Raw genomic sequence first — 19,518 nt, forward strand, 5'->3', positions numbered from 1 at the left:
TTAGCTCTCTGGTCCAATCACTGTGCTCCCTCCAGAGAGGCTGGGCGGGACGGTTACATCCCCGACAAAGGTAACAGGTTGCAGTCGCCGCATAATGAATTTGTTGCTCTGTTAATTTGCGTAGGAGTGGTTTTCCCACCTTCTTTTCTATGTGGACTTTGATAGAAAACACTTGAATCATCATCGACATAAGGGAAGCGAAGTTTCAAAGAGGAGAAGAGGAAAGAACTTCATATAAAGAGGTAACTTTACGCTTGTTTTTGGACTTCACATAGCCAGACTGCTAAACCAGACACACACGACCTGTCAGACAGTAATGCTCTTTGTGGGATGTTTTTGTTTTCTTGTGGCGCTTATGTCTTAGTTTAAGCTAGTTTGGTGACGTTGTTGGCTTTTGACATCACTGAATCATTGCTATCATTGTTGGCGAGTTTAAAGTTAGCTTAGTAGCTAAGGTTAACGTTAGTTTGATGGTTCTCGAGGGCAGAAAAACTGTTCTTTATCTAATGTAACTTCAGGATAACGTGCCTGTTAATATTACGTACAATACATAACAGAGATGTTCGAGCAAGTGTGTTTTAATTGTGGGGACAGAGTGACCACATCCTCCTGCAGTGTTTAAAAAAATAGTTTGATGCCAAATAAATCATATTATAAAGCTGCTCAAGATTCAAAGGCTTTATTGTCATATGCACAGTACAGTGTAGTTATGACAATGGACATCTTAAGTCCCAGGCTCCTCAAACAAAACAACATACATATATATAAGACCTTGATAAAATGTAAATGAAACAATGAAAAAAAGTGCAAAAGAAAACAGAGTAGAGTAGAAATAAAATAGTACAAGATTATGTTGCAAGACCAATGTGCAAGTAATACAGAAGAAGAAAACTATATACATGTCAATTAAAATACAATAAGCTAAATGTTGAGAAAATAATGCAAGGGATCAAGTACATGCAAAAGTCTGATATGCATTTCATTTCAAACCTTTATTTATCCAGGTGTATCCCATTGAGAAAATGTATCTCTTTTTCAAGGGAGACCTGCAATGCATGCATGTAAATAGAATAAGAAAAACAAAAGCAGAATGTAAACACGGTTCAGTGGAATAAATGCTGGTTATTGTAGTAATACATACATGTGTGTGATGCAAACAGATCAACGCTATGGAGCTATGAAGGCACTTAACAGAGCTCCACTCTAAGGCGGATAAAGCCTAACATTGCCTGCTACCAGGGGAGTTGTCACTGGAACAACTGCACTGAGAAACAAACAACTTTAAAATAGTGTTCAGGACACCAGAGGCTACATGTAAGCACATTTAAAATCCCTTTAGGCCTTAAAGCCATGCAGCTAAATAATAAAATAGTCTCGCATGAATTGCAACCTCTCAAGGTCATTTTTAAAGAGCAGGTGTATAATACAGAGATGCCCTTCAATATTAAGCTTGACTCAGATGAAACTGATGATGCAAGCAAGAAAGAAATGCAGATTATAGTTTTGAATTCGGTGGAAGGGCTTATGAGTGTGTCATGAAATTGAATAATTATAGCACTTGCTAAGACATTGACCTGCTGACAGTTTCATTCTAAAACAGAATAAATGTGGACAAAAGTTAAACCTGGCAGCAAGTCTTACATCTTGACAGAATTATTAACATTATTCCAATGTCACAGGTGCAAATCGTAGGTACTAATACTGTAGTTCCCATAAATCAGTCTTTGACACACACACACACACACACACACACACACACACACACACACACACACACACACACACACACACACACACACACACACACACACACACACACACACACACACACACACACACACACACACACACACACACACCACACTCGGCCTGTAAGTTAAAAGGACACAGAGAAACAAGTGTCTGGAATGTGGGGTAAGGGAGGGGCGTATTTATGTGCTCCTAATATGGTGTCATGTGTGTTCTATTTGGTAACGCTGAAGTATCCCTTTGTTATGCCAATGAACTTCTTTGGATTTGAAAAGAGGAATAATTGGCTGTTTGTTTGAGCGTGAAGGAGAAGCAGTGGCAAGTTTGGAAAGCGACAGACTGCTTGAGAGAGGAAGAGGGCCTGGTTTTATGTCAAGAATGTAATGGAGAGGGAGAGTACCCTTAGGACTGAGAGGCTGCCTGTCCTTAAAGGACACCGAAGGCGTTAGCTACTGTTTTCTCCATTGCAGTCAATAACGCCTTTTATGCTTCGATTTTCTAGGTGATTCCTGTAAAAGTGTAATGATTCAATTGGAAGAAAAGGGGAAACCAAAAGTTTTACTAATTTTAATCTAACTAGGCAATCCCTGATAAGGTTAAAGATCTCTTTTTCATGAGAGAAAGACAGATAGCAAAAGGGTCCGTTTTCTACTAAGTTAAATGAATAGTACTTTGTATTCTGTACTTGAACACATGAATTCAAACACATGTAGTGATAACAAATGAAGTAACCTCTCTATAGCTGTATTAGTTTTGGGCCAAGCCAGAGATGATTCGATCACATGAAGCATGCTCTGTGAGTCAGCAGAGGCCCTTTCATGACTCCACACATTGCTGTTGTTACATTTGTCTCCACACTCGCTCTAACCTCCAAATTATATTTCCTAAGCCATCTTGCATCTTCACAGGGAAGCAGCTTCAATTCCATTAACGGTTCAGGAATTAGATTAGAGGCAGAAGTCCCGTCAGCATAACTGCAGGGTAACATGAATAACAGTCCAAAAGCACCAGACCCGCTCTCAGCCGGGCGAGCAGGCCTGACGAAGCTTGTTGTTATAAAGTTACGTTCTACTAATCATAGCAGTGCGGGTTAGAGACCTTCGCTTGAGAGCCTGTAGTCTGCTTAAACAATAATGGAGGCGCAACTAACTATTATGTCAACCTAAAATTATTTTTGCCATCCTTACTAGAGTATTTGTTTGTTCTATACAAATTCCAAACAATAAAAAAACCATCATTACCATAAATCCAAGGTGATCTCTTCACATCACAACTAACAGTCCAAAATCACATAAGATTACAAAAGAAATCAGAATACCTTTAAATAAAGGAATTAAAGACATAACATTTTGTTTGACTGATGGGGTAATTAGACAGCACAGGGTTACTTTTCAAAATGTGTAAACTGTACAAAATAGATTTGAAGACACAGAAAAATCCCACTTTTAACTTTTTTTTTTAAGGATGTTTGTAAATATATTAGCTCTGGGGCAAAACTTAATAGGTTGTCAGAAATGTCAGTGTTAAAACAAAGAGGTTGTGATCAGATAGACCTTGTGGGAGGGGCTGAAAATCCATGGGGACTGTTTTGACATTCTCATAATTGCTGCCCTCATTTTCTGCCCTACATCAGCTGGACAATAGGATGCGTTCCCCCCCCCCTCACCCCTGTCCCGTTTGGAGCTGGGACTGCGTTCTTCTTCACTGACATCCAAAATGAAACTGATACATAATGTAGTAATAACAGATAATAAGAGAGTAGGGCGTGTTAATAAATCACATTTAGCTTCTCTGTATGTCTGTTGGAAGACATTCACATACAAAAGTGGCGATTGCCCTCAGATGGCATGGTTATAACTGCATGACATGCCTGACGTTGCTTTGAAGACAGTCTGCTGCAGACTTCATGCTCCACTGCACAAATGTGTTGTGACATGGTGCTTCCTCTGAGGTTCCCAGAGGGTGGGAAAAAAATGGACTGACCGTGCAGGTTTGTCTGCGGACGATGCTTACGCACAACAAGAGCACAGATATCAGGAAAGGTCGTTTATGTCCTATTGCTTTGCTCACTGCCAGCTAGCAATTCAAGAGTTGGACAAAAATAACTCATTGGGATTATTTTGACTTGAAATTACAATTGCGATATGATTTGCAATATTAGTGAGAATAATCATTTTTCAAACATGAATCAAATATACCATGAAAAATATAGTTGACCAATTATGGTATTTCTTTTACTTAACAAGGATTTCATAGGCCGAGGAATATCTTTTGTAGGCAGGGACTTCTCTGCAGCACCTCAATACTTTCAGATATTTTCAGATACTTTTTATTTACTTACTAATATTTCACTTACTGCTATCTGGATATTGTACCAAAAAATCCATTAATCGTGCAGTCCTACTGCCAGCTAAGATATTTTCCATCAAGCTGTTTTATGTGTTAACTTTCGCTATCACAGCAGGGAAAAATAAGATCATATTTCCAGTCTCATATTTGCTGACTGTATGTTTTTCTTGGCTTTACATGGTTCCAGACGGCTTCATACCGCTTCCAAAATCTGTACAGATATATCCAAAATGTGTTAGGGCGTTCAATAATGTATGGGTTCATGTGTTATCTTGTTGATGGCACTTTGGTATTAAGTTGTTTTTGTGGGTGTGTGGGAGGTTCGTGCACAAAGAAATCTTGACTTTGGATTTTATCACACCAGGCAGTGATAAGGGAAGAAAAGCTGAGTGTTTTCTCTGTACGTCTCTCCCCTCACACTCCCTTTCACTCTCCCAGCCCTCTTTCTGTCTCACCTTGGAAAGCTGTGGAGAGGAAATAAATGGTGCAGAGGTCTGAGAGGGAGTGTGGTAATAGGTCTCTTGTGAATGAGCCGTACCAGTGTAATAAGACATGGGGATGAGCAATGTGACGAAACACAAGGCATACTGCCAGGGTGATATCAGGAAAGTTCAGTTTAGTACTATTGTTATGCCCAGTGACGTATAAGGCTGACTGTTAGTTGTTGCGACCAAACCGTCACAAAGGTGTGACCTGTTTAAATAGTTTCATAGTGCCTCACCATGGAAGCACAGCACTAAAAGGGGAGTATTAGGGAGTGAGGGAAACATTGACAGCTTGGAAGAATGAAAAAGCTCCTCACTAGTTTCTGCGGCACCTCTGTGGAGTTAAGCTGTCATCGTTTTGAAAAAGGTTTGGTATCTGGCTGGGAAGCTTCCAAAAGGTTGGAGAAACTTTGTTGGTCAATACAAGGGGAAGGTGATATGTGGGTGTGTACTCTCAGGTTAATGACTAATGGAGTGCACCGGGGACAAAGTCCACACAAGCAGCAAAGAGCCAGAAACCAACCTGAGTGTAATCTGTGTCCCTGGGTTGACGTCAGGGCTGCGTGCTGCTGAGTGTTGAGGTGTTCTTTGTTAGATTTAAGGAAAGAGTAGTTTTATCTTTACCTGGCTTTTGGTCATACTTTAGCTGTCCTTCCCCCCCTGCTTCTTTGAACCTGCTATTGTGAGTATAGCTCGACCGATACTGGATTAATTAGGCTGAAACTGATAAATAATCTATTGTCCGGCAGTAACACATAACATAAACTAAGACTGTTGGTGCAGAACCTAATTGTATTTTAAAGAAATATGACCAAGTTACATTATTTATTGAAAAAAAACACGAACTTGTCTGTGCTGTCTGATGGACAAACTGTGTAATGGTTGTGCTATTTTAGACATTTCTCATACATAGTTGTTTTTTCTGTAATCTTTTGTTCCCATATAAGCCAACACTAGCAATATTTCTGCAATAAGCTTGTTTTGGCAGGGTGATAAACTGTATCTGTGTACCACAAGTTATCAGTTTACAGAACACTAACAGTACAAACATACCTCTGCTAAATCCTGAAAACACAGCAAAATCTCTTTTGTTGTTTAGAGGTAAATATGACTCTTGCAGGAATTACTCACTTTATTATAACAATGAATTTCTTTCATTTTGAAATGTTCTTGTTCACAAAACTGAACCAACAATTGTGTGTTTGCGTAGGAACAATGTAAGTCACTTCAGAAAAACACCGGCTAAATGAATGCATTAATATACAATTATAATAAAAGTACCATATAAAATACAAGACCGAAGCAATTGTAAAGCCTGTTGGTTGGAGGCAGGAAAAACTTCTGTGTGCTCTAATCACATGCTTGTTTCCTTCTCCGTACCTCTCCGTGTTCCAGCATGAGCGCACCATCTTCAGGTCGGAAGACCCCGGTGGACCACGGTGTCCAGATCCGCTTCATCAATGACCTATATGACGGTGGGGGGGGTCAGCCAGCGCCCCAGCCCAAGACCAAGAACACCACCTCCAAATATGGCGTGGCGGTCAGAGTGCAGGGTATCGCCGGCCAGCCGTACGTGGTCCTGAAGGACGGACAGAAGGGAGACTCGTACGGGGTCCAGCTCAGGACCCAGTACCACTCTGGCTACAGTAGCCTTCCCCGGAGGAGGGAAGACGCAGAGCCAGGGACACAGGGGGGTGATGTAGGGGGGGGAGGAGGAGGGGGGCAGGGAGGGGCACTACGCCGGGCCCAGTCCCACGGGTCTCTGCTGGACAGGGACGGAGAGGGGGATGAGGATTATCCCCTGCCTAGACCACCAGGGGACGGGAAGTCCGGCAGTTATGGGAATCTGGATGGAGGAATTGGAGTGAGGGGGGAGAGAGAGCAGGGTCGCCGTGTGGGAGGTAGAGAGGGGGAGAATAATATGTGGGACGGTTCGAACATAGCAGGGCACAACGGGGCAGTGAGGGGAGGTCAGTCCTACCCTGACCCTCCTCAACAAACCAATCAGAGACTGACTCCGGTCAACAGACTCATCAACAGGTTTGATGGACAACAGAGAGGACCCCCTGCTGAACAGGATCCCAGAGCTACCTCTCCTCTCCTCACCCCCAACCCCTACATCTCCCCCTCGTCCTCATCTCACAGCAGCCCGGGTCGCAACCAGGCCTCCAGCTTCCCGGGACCCTCAGCTGACCAGTGGACCCCGCAGCCCATCTCTGAGGCACACGTAAGAATAACATATTTAATGGTTTGTCATCACAGCTGGTTTTAAGTGACTTCCAAACACCACATAGCATGCAACATTGCAAGAGTAGTTTTCTGATCTATGTCTCAAGGTGACCCCTGACCTTTTGCTGGACCAGGGTCAGCAGAGTGCAGAGACCGGTGAGGAGGAGCAGATCATGCAGACTATATACAACATCCTGAGACAAGGGTATGGACCTGCATGTTATCCTAGCATATGGATTGTTTTTATTATGTCGTTTTTTCTGTACTCAACATCTATTGTTCCATTTTTGTTGACCCCACTCGACACATGGATGTTTTATTTAGTTGTCAAAATGCAAAGGTAATAAACAACATTTATATTAATGTGTCCATTTTTACCTTCACTCAGGACCAGCGAGAGTGATGTTGTCATCAAGCACAAAGTCAAGGTCATCTTTCAGAAGATTCAGAATCTAAAGGTTTGTCCTTTTTAAAAATAAATCTAATTTGGGATGTTCATTCATCAGTTGTAACAATCGGTAATGGATAGTATCAGCAATCTGCTAACATGTATATCCCCATTCATCTATGCATCTTTTTTATTTCAGCAGCCTATAGGAGGAAGACACCACGAAGAGTGGATGAGAGAAAAGAGCGAGCTTGAAAGAAAGATGGCTGAACTACAATCTGCCCTGCAGGCGGAAAGAAGGGTATGCCATTTTCCTTTATGTATTTTATAACTGTTTCAATACTTTCAATATTATAAGACGTTCTGAAATGTAAGGGGATGTAAAGAATGTGTGTTAGACACATAGGCTGGTTAGATATTTGGGTTGTTACTGTAGATTTCACATATTGGGTGACCCACCAAACACCCCTAAGTCCACTTGCCTGATTGGAAACACCATTCACAGAGTAACCTGCCACCTTCAGCCCCGATTAAATGACATGCTTGAACGCTTATCAAAGTCTTCTTTAAACAAGGGCTATCACATTAAGAAGATCCATGCTTGTTTGTTGAGAAGAGGAAGCTGTCCTCAGAGTTTTTATGTCTTTAGCTAATCTTACTACGTAGGCTGGGAGTTCTTGGAGTGTGCTTCAGAATAATCCTCACATTAATCCTTAAAGCTCTCTGGCCTGGTCAAAGGTGCACACACACAATAATCTAACTTCAATAATGACTCATTATATGCTGGTTTAAGGAAGGTGGGCAGCTCTTAACCCCTAATAGCTCCTAAGAACTTAATCCCGTATGCATATTGATCGTGGGCAAATGCAAGCTTGCTTTAACATTACCTTTTCAAGCGCACCAGAGCTGCCTGACGTCTCGTGTTTCACTGCTCATTTATTCATCATGTCTGCTTGTGTGCAGGACTCTTTCTGCAACTCTGATCCTGCTCTGAAAGCTGAGCTGGAGTCCTGTCTGGATGAAAATCTGGCACTCCAGGAGATGCTCGACCGGAAGAAGAAAGAATTAAATGAAACCCAATCAGAGTGAGGACACTGCAACACACACACACACACACACACACACACACACACACACACACACACACACACACACACACACACACACACACACACACACACACACACACACACACACACACACACACACACACACACACACACACACACACACACACACACACACACACACACACACACACACACACACACACACACACACACACACACACACACACACACACACACACACACACACACACACACACACACACACACACACACACACACACACAGGAAAGCAGAAAGAGGCATGGTATATTGTGTGAGGGGTGCATGACAAGCCTGCTTTGTTTTCATTTCATGAAGCAAGCAGTCGCTGTAACTCGTACTCAAGAACAACACGCATGCTCGAGTCATTTTGGAGTCAAACAGTCATTCAGTGGTGTGTGTGTTCTCTTCTCATGGCAGGCTGACTCAGCTGCGTATGGACAGAGAGAACGCAGAGGGTCGGGCCAGAGACATGGAGGACCGGCTGGCTGAGCTTCAGGATGAACTGCGAAGAGAGGGTGGCAGCAAGACGGTATCAAATAAACATATGTACACAAATAAACCCACACAGATAGACTGGAAGACCCCACTATTGGAACTTCTGCAACCCAAGACTCAAATCCAGACTCAATTGATTCTCAAGACCGCGCACAAGCATCATATTGACATGTAAAATTGAAAGCATGAGCTTTAAGTCTAGAAACCTTTACTTTGAATTAGTGAAGCTATACACTCATCATGCAGAGGGATTATAATGTACCGTTATGTAAAACATCATGCCTCATACTGTGTTCCCTGCGTGTGTAGGATCTGATGTCGAGTCAGACGCAGCTGATGGAGGTTTGTCAGCTGAAACAGAAGCTGGAGGAGGTGCTGAGACAGAGAGAGAGGGAGCTCACGGCTCTCAAAGGAGCTCTGAAGGAAGAGGTGGCGTCACATGACAAAGAGGTGGAGGTGCTGCGAGAGCAGTACAGCACCGACATGGAGAAGCTCCGCAGCAGCATGGAGCAGGTGTCTCAGGTGGGTGCACGGACAGACTGAGACAGACTGCTAATGTTGGAGACAAAATGAGCAGTCCCTCAACAACAGACTCCATATGCCAAACTCTGAGGCCCGACCTTTACATGTTCCTTTGTGACTTTATTTAGGCTTTTAGTAGAGTTTCTTAATGATCTACAAGAGCCAGTCTTCAACTTACTTAAACATACTTTAAAGAGGTAAATATTTGCAAAGAATATATAACTTTTACGTGTAAATAATATTTTATTATTCCCTCTAAAGACTTATATGTTTCATCACTATATTAAGATCAGGCTTTTGAAATGATTTGACATATTAACAATCTGCATTTTGCTTTTGTATCTCACTAAACTTACTCTTATTTTATAGCTTTAATTCTCTATAGCACCCAAATTACAATCACCTGTTTGTACATAAACATTAATGGGAATAATTTTATCTGGAATACATATCTGTCTACTGTGAGGACGCTCCCCTGGCAACAGCCTGAGGACAGACACACAGGAGGTTCAGCAGAGGAGAAGCTGCTCTGCTGCAGAGTGCGTGCTCAGCTCGATCTGCTCAGTTGAAACAGTGCAGAGTCTACTGTAGTAGACTACTGTATATATGTATAAGTAGTTATGACTTAGTTATGAATGAAATGGTCTCGATATAAACGACCATGCCCTCAATTCTTCTGTCTCCTATTTTAGTCCCATGCAGGGATCGAGTCAGAGCGACTGCGAGTGAATGTGTCGATCCGCTCCCTGCAGCAGCAGCTGGAAGATTGCAGAGACGAGAGCAGCCACTGGATGGAGCAGTTCCACGCCACCAGAGACGAACTGCGAACAACCAAACAAGAGTGAGTTCATTCTGACCGTCACCATCAAGTAATATTTCCTGCCTGGGTTCAAGCTTTCCACTGCTTTCTTGGTCATGGATGTAGCCAACGTCTTTACATGGTTTCTCTTGCTGTACTGCCAATGTGTGTCCATCTCTCCTCTATGGTCAATGTTGCCCCCGCCCCCTCCCCTCTCTGTCAGAGAGCCACCCAGAAGCCCTGAAACACTGTGAGAGTCACATTAACCCCAATTTGTGTTTAGATATGCAGACCTGTAGATGTGGCTAGCTGTGCTAACAACTGTCTGACTGTAGTTCAAAGGCCACCCACACTCACAGCCCTAATTCATGACTGTGGACAACATCTACATAATCCAAGTTTAAATATAAACCATAAACCCTGAGTACCAGATGTCCCGACAGTCACAACCAAGACATTTTAACATTTGGCTGCCTGTGTCTATGTTGTGACCATACAGTGCAATGCTTTATCTAAGATGAAGCTAGAGTTGGGGTGTGGATGATCTTGAATTGTTTTCTGTGAATTTGTTTGACTGTTGTGTTAACAGGAAATTCTGATTTGCTGTTGCTTGAACATTTAAAAGTGATGTATGTGTTTGTTGAGTACATCAGATTAAATTAAACTCATGAATCACCTCAACAAGCCAACTAATGCGGATCAAATAATCAGGCAGTACTTGCATTACTTTCATACAGCACATTTTCTTTGGATCAACTGTTGTGTTTTCAGGCTCCTGCAAATCCGTCTGGAAAAAGAAGAGTTTGAGGAGGAACTGAAGGAGGTCCAGGACAAAGTGAGCACCATGAAACAGCAGAAACCAGACACTGGACACACACAGACTCTCAGCCAGGTGAACACACACTCTGCCTCCCGTGATGTGTGACAACTGATCTGCGTAACAAAGGTGAATCTGTTTAACCACCAAACCCCCCCTCTTTCTGTTCAGGAACTTCAGCGACACAAGGACGATCTACAGAAGGCTAAGTCTGAGGTGGAGAAGCAGAGGACGGCGCATGACAAGAAGGTCATGGAGGTCATCTCAATAAAAAAGTCTCACCAGGGCCAGGAGGCTGAACTGAAGTACGAGATTGACAGGCTGAAGGGCCAATTACAGAAAGCCAGAGAGGATGTCGCCAAGGCACAGGAGAAAAACAAAAAGGTCTGTAGTGGCATCCAAGGTTTCCTTTTGCCACTATAGAGCGGGGTTGACGACACGCATTCCAAAGCAATAAGCAGCCGAAGGTTTTCAGTCAAAACATTTAATTTATTAACAAAAAAGTATTGACTTAAATAGTCTCAAAATAACAAATCTAAATCAATATTTTGGTGATATACTTTCTTATATAAACTATACTTTGCAGTCCAATTTGCAACACTCATTTCTGTTTACAATTTGCGGTCAAAAAACTGTTCCGCTCCCCGTCTCATCAAGTCTCAGAGAACCTCGGCTGTCCTCAATTGCCGCACTTAAATAAACACCGGAAGGTACAAGAAAACAGATCATATTTACGATTTAAAATGAACAATCATTTCATCAAAAGATATTCACCTTGGAAATATAAATCATTTTCCATCATTAATTCATTTATCAAATTATAAATCTAAATAATAACTTTGACTTCATTGTGGCTCTAACAAGGTCAGTTAAACCTAGAGAGGTTATATCTAAACATGCAACAACTAAACTGGCTAGCACAAGAAAGATGGTGATGTGATTGTGGTAGTTTTGAGAGTGGTTAGAAATGTGTTTAATTCTTCAATTGGTCGTCAATACTTTAATCCCCATCGTCTCAATTACATTTTTTGTCTATCATTCCCTTTTTATAGATCCTAAAGGGTTTTATCTTATATTATTTATTTAACAGTTTCAATAGCAACATTTTTTTTATTTCGTTTTTTATTTCAATCGTTTAACTTAAAGGTGGGGTAGGTACATTTGGAGAAACCAGCTCGAGTGCGCTAGAATTTGAAAATACACAGCCGGAAAAAATCTGCTACTTCCTTACAGAGCCCCTCCTCCAACACACACGTGCACATGAGGGCACGAGATAAGTTTGTGCACAGAAGGAAGGCTGACAGGCAGGTAGGCCATCCAGTTACTTTAGCCGGCTCAGATGATTGGTCGTGCTTTTTACAGTACTACGGCTTCCACAGATGACATTTTGTTATGGATTTTTTGTCAAAGCACTTAAGATATTCATTGCTATCGGGATGTTAAGAGCATTCCATGGAATATAACAAAAAGCGTATCTCGAGCCGGTTTCTCAAACTCACCTACCCCAACTTTAATTAGAATTATGACATTTGTATTACTATTACATTTTTATTTTAGTTTCTGTTGTAACCTATATGTTCACTTTGTTTCACGTTGTTTCTTATTGTTGCATCGATTCAGTTGTCTTGTGTCTTATCTTTGGAGAGAAATCATTATTTATTTTATTTGTATTACCTTTTACCTGCTTGTGTCTCTTAACCTGTTAAAATGTTATATTTTGCTGCATGTCCCTGTAAAGTTCTTAACATCTAATCTGAGGGGAATCTCTTGTTGTTTATTTTTAACTGGTGATGTTTGCCATTTGGTAAAGCACTTTGAGCTGCACGTGCTGTATGAAAAGTGCTGTATACATATAGCTTAATTATTATTATTGTCTTCACCACATATAGCTCCCAGACCCAGCAGTCATCTCAGACCTGGAGCAGAAGCTCAGTGAGACTCGTGGGGAAGCCAGCCAGCTCAAAGAGAAGCTCTCATCAGCCGAGGAGGAGGTGGAGGCCAGTAAAACTCGTCTCACTAGAGCTCAGGCGGAAGTCAAATCGCTCCAAGATGCTCAGCTGGAGCAGGAGGAGGCCAACACGCGTCTCAAAGAGAAACTCTCACGGTTGGAGGTAGGTCATGTCGTGTCAAATGAACATATAATCATTTAAAACATACGTCTTATACTCTGTTAAATTGTATTTTTAATCTTGTATATGTTTAACAGAGACATATATTTAGGATTTCAGGAGGACAAAAGGAAATGTAAAAAGTGGATTTGCAAATGGTTAAGGACAAGGGGGTTTATGGTTTGATGATGGGATGTAGGACCAGTTTCCTTTCATGAATACACAGTGGGACTGTAAGCTGTGTGCGGGGTGCAGAAGGTCTTTATCCTCTGAGGATGAAGTTGCTCTGTTCCTGCATTTGAGATTGTATATTGACTTTCTTTATTACTTTATTAAATATAACAAAAGACAAACTTTGTCCATGAACCATTTATCAGTTTCTCTTAAGAATGTCCTCCACAGGTCACATTCCCTCATACAGAACAGAGTGTTAGAAACCCTGAGAGATATTTAAGCATCTGTGGTTCCCTCTGTGGTTCCCTCAGGCTCAGCTGCAGAACAACGCCTCAGAGAGCTCAGAGGCAGAGATCACCCTGCACTCTGAGGTGAGAGGGTTGAGGTCCGAGCTAGATGAGGCCAACAGGAAATCATCCAGACTGAGCCAGGAGACCCGAGAACTCGCCCTTCACGTGGAAGACACGGAGAAAGACAAGGAGACACTGAAACAGACCTTCAGCCAGCTGGAAGAGACCAAACGACAGCAGGAAAGAGCTCTGGAGAAACTCAACAGAGAGGTGAGGAGGAAATGAAAATGTCTGCTGCACGGAGCATCTAACAGAGAGGACTCACAGAACAAATAATTCACCTTCTTTGTTTATTCCTCCTCTCCCTCCTCACCTGTCTGTCAGTACGAGACGCTCACAGTGTCCTCTAAAGAGGAGGCGCAGATACTCCGGGTTCAGCTGGAGGAGCAGAGAGAGAAGGCACGCAAGGAGGTGCAGGAGACGCAACGTCACGGACATGATGCTCAGAGTGAACTGGAGAGAAGTCAAACCCATCTGAGGAGGCTGGAGGAAGAGGTTTGTGTGATGTCACGTGTTCGCTTGGCCTGGTTGTTGTTTTTATTATGAATGAAATCTGCTCTGAATGTTTCAATAGTTTTGACGCATAATATTCATGGCGCGTGCTTCACTGGTGCTGAACCTGTAAAAGCAACCGTACTTATTTCATTACGGTGATTCAGTCTGGCCTTACTGTTTCTGATATTCTGTTAAACTAGATTTCACGACAGAAGAAGGAGCTTCTTCTCACATGTGAGGAGAGAGACAACCACCAGCTGGATAAAGAGCTTCTGAGCAACAGACTGCGCCACCTCGAGGGAGAGATGGAGGCCGGCAAAAACGCCCAGAATGAGAAAATCCGGGAGAATCGAATCATGGAAGTAAGATATGTGCATCTTAGAGCAGCAACCTCAAATGGAACTTTTCAAATTCAATTAAAGATCTCTCTTTTTCATTTGGCTTGCAATTCTAATTTGTTAGTAATATCACTGTTCATGTTTTCTGTTTTTTTATACCTTGTTTTTAATTATGTTCCTCACTTATTATTGCCATTTTCTGTCATACTCTGTAAAGCATGTTGGGCTACGTCAAGCATGAAAGCTGCTGTATTAATAAAGTTTATTATAATTATTATTATCAGTTGGCTGTGATAGTTTGTCAGAATAAAGTGTTTAGGAAAAGAATCAATAACTCTATGCTGTTAATAGATCTGCTCTTCATACAATGTCAGTGTACACGTCTGAATAGTTCTGTTCCTGCATGTTACATTTATTTACACAGCACCATCAAATCTCCCACTGGGGCTAATCTGGGTAATCTCATTAATCTGATATCTTCTTGTCTCGTCAGGACAAGCTGAAGCGTGTGGAGCTGGAGCTGGAGGAGGAGAGGAGCAGCGCGGAGATGATGACGGACCGAGTGGCCCGGAGCAGAGATCAGATCGATCAGCTGCGCTCAGAGCTCATGCAGGAGAGATCCTCCAAGCAGGACCTGGAGCTGGACAAGAACACCATGGAGAGACACGTGAGTAACGCATGCACAATATCTGTGTCTGCTGCGTCTGTGCTCATCTGTAAGGGTTCTTCTTAGGTGAGAGTATTATGTCTCCTGATGACTTGCTTTGTGTCTGCGCCTGCAGCTGAAGGAGCTGAGGAGTCGTGTGGCGGACATGGAGGGCCAGTCTCGCTCCTCAGCAGGAGTCTCTCAGCTGGAGAGCAAGATCCAGGAGCTGGAGGAGCAGCAGAGGACTGAGGAGAGGTACAGTGTCTGTTCTGGATCAGGATCATGTTTTACCCATGGTTGTTTTGCTTTTTTTGTTATAAAACTAAATATCTTTTTGAATACATTCTACTGTCATTTGGTTGGTCAGAATCAGAATACCTTTATTCGTCTCACAGAGGGGACATTTACATTTGTTACAGCAGAAAAGAGCCAAAGACAGCTTAATATTAACTAAGAAGCATGCATGCAACATATTCAAGATGAAAACATTTATAAAATACACAATTTGCAAAATACATATCCTGTAACAGTTTTGAAGACACAGTTTGGTGGAGTGATAGTGGCTTTTAATTTGGAGACTATCCAAGCTTAGATCCTCTACATGTCACGAAGGACTGTAACTAAGTACATTTACTCAAGTACTGTACTGAAGTATAATTCTAAAGTACTTGAGTATTTCCTTTTTATGGAGCTTACATTTTGGATGGCCAATATTGTATTTATTTTTGACAACATTAGAAAGTAGTTACTCTGTAGGATCAGAGTATTAATACAAACTTTAAATGAGTTAATACATTATGATATAGGCTATAATATGGATTAAGATACCCAGCAGTGTATAAAAGCTATAACAATACCTCTACCTTTTAACATTACTGACGCTTACACATTAAGGCACCACTATTTATAATTAGCGTATATGATTTATATATATTATTCTGTATAATGAGTAATATTACTTTTGCACTCATAGTTGCATGCTTACAAGTGCTATGCTTTGTTCCTCTATATGTGTAAAGGGAGAAGAACTCTGTTGTGGCGTCTCAGCGGCGTCTGGAGCGGAAACTGAAAGATCTGAACATGACGCTGGACGAGGAGAAACAAACACACACTGAACAGAGAGACCAGGTAAACACATGCACCTCCTGCTGTGTGTCAGTGTGTTTACTCCTGACACACAGGAACATCACCAAACGCATACGCAGTTAAACTACAGCGCCTTGTGTTGTGTTGCAGCTGGCTCTGAGAGTGAAAGCTCTGAAGAGGCAGGTGGACGAAGGAGAGACGGAGCTGGAGAGGATAGACGGGCTGAGGAGGAAGGCCCAGAGAGACATGGAGGAGCAGATGGAGCTCAAAGAGGCGCTGCAGACCAGAGTCACAGCCCTGGAAACTGAGCTCAAGTAAGCGTTTCCTTTGCTTTGAATCCAATTGTGTCTCTCATCCAATTTGCTCACTGTGCGCTTATGCAAGACACTTCCTGGCAGACAGATTATCACAGCAACATGTGAGGGAGGAAGAGGGAAGTGCATAATCTCCTCCTCCTTATGTCAGAGAATCAATAAAACTGCATGGAAATGACGTTATTACCAGCAAACCCAGATTCATGGTCTGTTACACACAATTACCTCGCCTGGTATAAATTCACTCTGCCTGCCTGAGGGCAGTATTTCACAATGTGATGAGTGTAAAACAAATCAGCAATCACTCACGTGTGAAAGGTATTTCATTAAACTAAAAGGCACATTCCTCATGTAGCTCGGGGGAAATCACATTTCAGACGTGCTCTCTGGTAACAAAAAGATGGTGTTCCCTTGTATGGCCAGCAGAGGGAGCAATATGGTCACCTGGCAGCACTGAGAGATCAGATCAGATGAGAGGTACTTAATAAACGTGACCTGTTCCTGTATATTACATTTATTTACCTTTTTCTTTTTTCAATCTTGGTACCATCAAATCTCCCACTGGGGCTAATTAGATAAGATAAGAGGTACTTTATTGATTCCAAATTGTTTGCGTTGCAGCAGCATACAAAACCATATAACAAAACAAGGGATGGCACATAAGTAGAAATTAAAGAGTAGAAATGAACAATACTAGAATTTAAACATCTCAAAATAGAATTAAAACAGCAGTAGAAAATAGAAAATATAGAGTAGACCGTGAAGATAAAAAAAAAAAGAAATTTGACATTAAAACACAATTGAAAGGCTTTAGACACAATATAAAGCAGGATTTGTGAATACAGCAACTGATAAATAAAATGGTTTTCAACAGTTAATGATGACATTGATAACACTAATTATTATTATGTGTCATAGGAGGAAGGCTCAGGCAGCCATGCGCCCCGCTTTGGATTCATCGGCTCTCAGTTCAGACGACGACGACGACAGCCTGTACGACCGCTCCTCCATCGCCTCCATCCTCACTGAGGGAAACCTCCAGACCAGCTCCTGCTAAAACACCACTTCAGGGACAGGGTGAGGGTGGGAAAATGTAGCACTGATGAGGAAAAAAGTGGAGGTTAGCTGCTTTGTAGACTAGAAGTTAAAACAAACACTACAGACAAAGAGGGATTTACGTTACATTTTAGAGGTTAGTAGGGGACTCATTTCCAACACCAGAGTGAATGGGAGGAAACTCAACATCCTCTGCATTTCAGGGTATTTCCTTCAGTCTACAATGTACACTGTACTCCCCGTACAACTCAAGGATACATCAATCGAACAAATTAATCGCCTGGATTGCAAGTAGAGAATTTTTTTTTTAAAACAAGCAAATACCTCTTGCATTTTTAAATACAAATTCAGTATGTCAAACCATTTCAGGGTTTAGATTCTGGGTCAAGCACTTGCTGTACGTAGTTTGGCTTTGAATGAACAATCAAAAGTACTCTCATCGTCTCTGAACACACACAGTCTGTGCCCAGCGTACACACATATTGACCAAACACTAAACGCATGATCGCCACGCTGTTGAAATAAAAACTAAAAGAAATATAATTATATATTTATTCTCACGTTGGTTTATTTGCCTGACCAAATCTAATGGTTTAGTACTGAGAAATATTTGTATGAAATGAAATCCTGAGTTTGTTTATATAGAACAAAATATATTTTCACACTTTGTTTTTTAATGTGTCACTTCTTTGTTTATTCCACCATCTAGACTTTAAATACTATACATGTGATCAAAAGCTCCTGTTGTTCAAATGGTTTTGAACAGATGTGTCCTTTCTTTTATACTGTATCTCTGTAAAGCAGTTTAATGATAGAGCTGCAACAGATGTTTTCTTTTATGATTATAACTTTAAGTCCAGAGGGCTCCTTTGTAAGAATATCTCATCAAATAAAATAATAGTTTTTCCACTTTTTTCAAGCAAAAATAATGGCCAAAATATCTTTCTGTCCGATAAAAACTTTGTGTTTTTGTAGAAGCTGCACAATTTCTATGCATTTCCATTCAGCAAGTTGCTGAAATATATGCTCATTATTTCATTATGATGCCTTCAAATTGTTGAAAATAATTTTGTATGTTATCCGAATGATTTTTATAAAATGTTTGTATTTAACATTTATAGATTTTTGAGTCCTGAGTTGATTTTTCTTGTTTACAGTTTGAACAATCAGTGAGAGCAATAATAACTTTTTATTACGTTTTGTTGTAATGTCAAGTTTCCCCGATCCTTTCATTGAAACTGGTACTTATTAGGAGAGCATAAAGCTGTCATTTGAAATGTTGGTACATACTGTCAATGTTGACTGGGAACAAATTCACACTGTGACTGTACTTCAAATAATAGTTTCTATTGAATATCAAGTTAGCCACAATAAATGTTAAACTATTAATGTTAAACGGATGTGTGTTTATTGTCCTTTAATAATTACAGAATGTTATTCAGCTAGTTACTCCATTGATTGGTTTATGTGCATTCAGGATGTTGTACTTCCTCATAGTTTTTGATTGTTAATACATTCCCTTTTAACAGGAGTCATGTGACACTGGCGTGTTGCCCACTAAAGTGAAAGATTACACAGAACATTCCTCCCCCATGTGTTGGTGGATTTTTACCGAAGCTCACTTAGTTTCAAAACAAAAAATTAGTTCCCAGAAACAGATAAAAGTGGATGTGCAATACAGCACACCAATACCAAAGTCTATTTAAGAATGTGATTCATCTTAAAACTTGATGTTCAGTCAGTGTTGTGTTGATTACTCAAATAATTGACCAAATTATCCCTTATTGCACATTTAATAATTTCTGTGAAGCCATGGGGAAAGACACATGCATATTACTCACAGCTCTTAGTAATAAAACAAAGTTGAATAACTTTGTTAACAGTCTGTGCGAGGGACACAAACTGCACACTGACTTTTTAAATATAATGATCTAAGCAGAAAAACATTGGATGATTATTATTACTGCTAGCATTCCCATGTTCGAGGGAGTATACTGTGTATGAAC

General features: G+C 41.2%; 1 protein-coding gene across 4 annotated transcripts; it reads left to right on the top strand.

The window, feature by feature from the left end:
- The first annotated feature begins 47 nt into the window (after positions 1 to 47).
- On the top strand, positions 48 to 18,908 carry cgna (cingulin a). Of its 4 annotated transcripts, none has more exons than XM_079693672.1 (20): positions 48 to 242; positions 5,979 to 6,810; positions 6,920 to 7,017; positions 7,201 to 7,270; positions 7,400 to 7,501; positions 8,164 to 8,285; positions 8,730 to 8,841; positions 9,117 to 9,329; positions 10,022 to 10,170; positions 10,900 to 11,020; positions 11,117 to 11,329; positions 12,835 to 13,056; positions 13,539 to 13,787; positions 13,902 to 14,072; positions 14,273 to 14,434; positions 14,904 to 15,077; positions 15,193 to 15,311; positions 16,076 to 16,184; positions 16,293 to 16,456; positions 17,375 to 18,908. In XM_079693672.1, exons 2-20 carry the CDS (start codon positions 5,980 to 5,982, stop codon positions 17,511 to 17,513), a joined length of 3,540 nt encoding a protein of 1,179 aa, XP_079549798.1. In that variant the 5' UTR covers positions 48 to 242; position 5,979; the 3' UTR covers positions 17,514 to 18,908. The 4 variants fall into 4 exon arrangements, with proteins under 4 accessions (XP_079549798.1, XP_079549800.1, XP_079549801.1 ...); XM_079693674.1 differs by having other exon boundaries at positions 7,403 to 7,501; XM_079693675.1 differs by having other exon boundaries at positions 6,947 to 7,017.
- Positions 18,909 to 19,518: the final 610 nt, after the last annotated feature.

Source organism: Notothenia rossii (assembly GCF_949606895.1).
Source record: "Notothenia rossii genome assembly, chromosome: 7".
In the NCBI taxonomy this organism is placed as follows: Eukaryota; Metazoa; Chordata; class Actinopteri; order Perciformes; family Nototheniidae; genus Notothenia; species Notothenia rossii.

What these genes read in the sequence shown, in the direction of transcription:
- cgna (XM_079693672.1), top strand. Translation starts at nt 5,980, where the DNA reads ATGAGCGCACCATCTTCAGGTCGGAAGACCCCGGTGGACCACGGTGTC. An exon ending in CTGCGAACAACCAAACAAGA is followed by an intron (nt 10,171 to 10,899) that starts GTGAGTTCATTC and finishes TTGTGTTTTCAG; the next exon opens with GCTCCTGCAAATCCGTCTGG. An exon ending in AGAAACTCTCACGGTTGGAG is followed by an intron (nt 13,057 to 13,538) that starts GTAGGTCATGTC and finishes TGGTTCCCTCAG; the next exon opens with GCTCAGCTGCAGAACAACGC.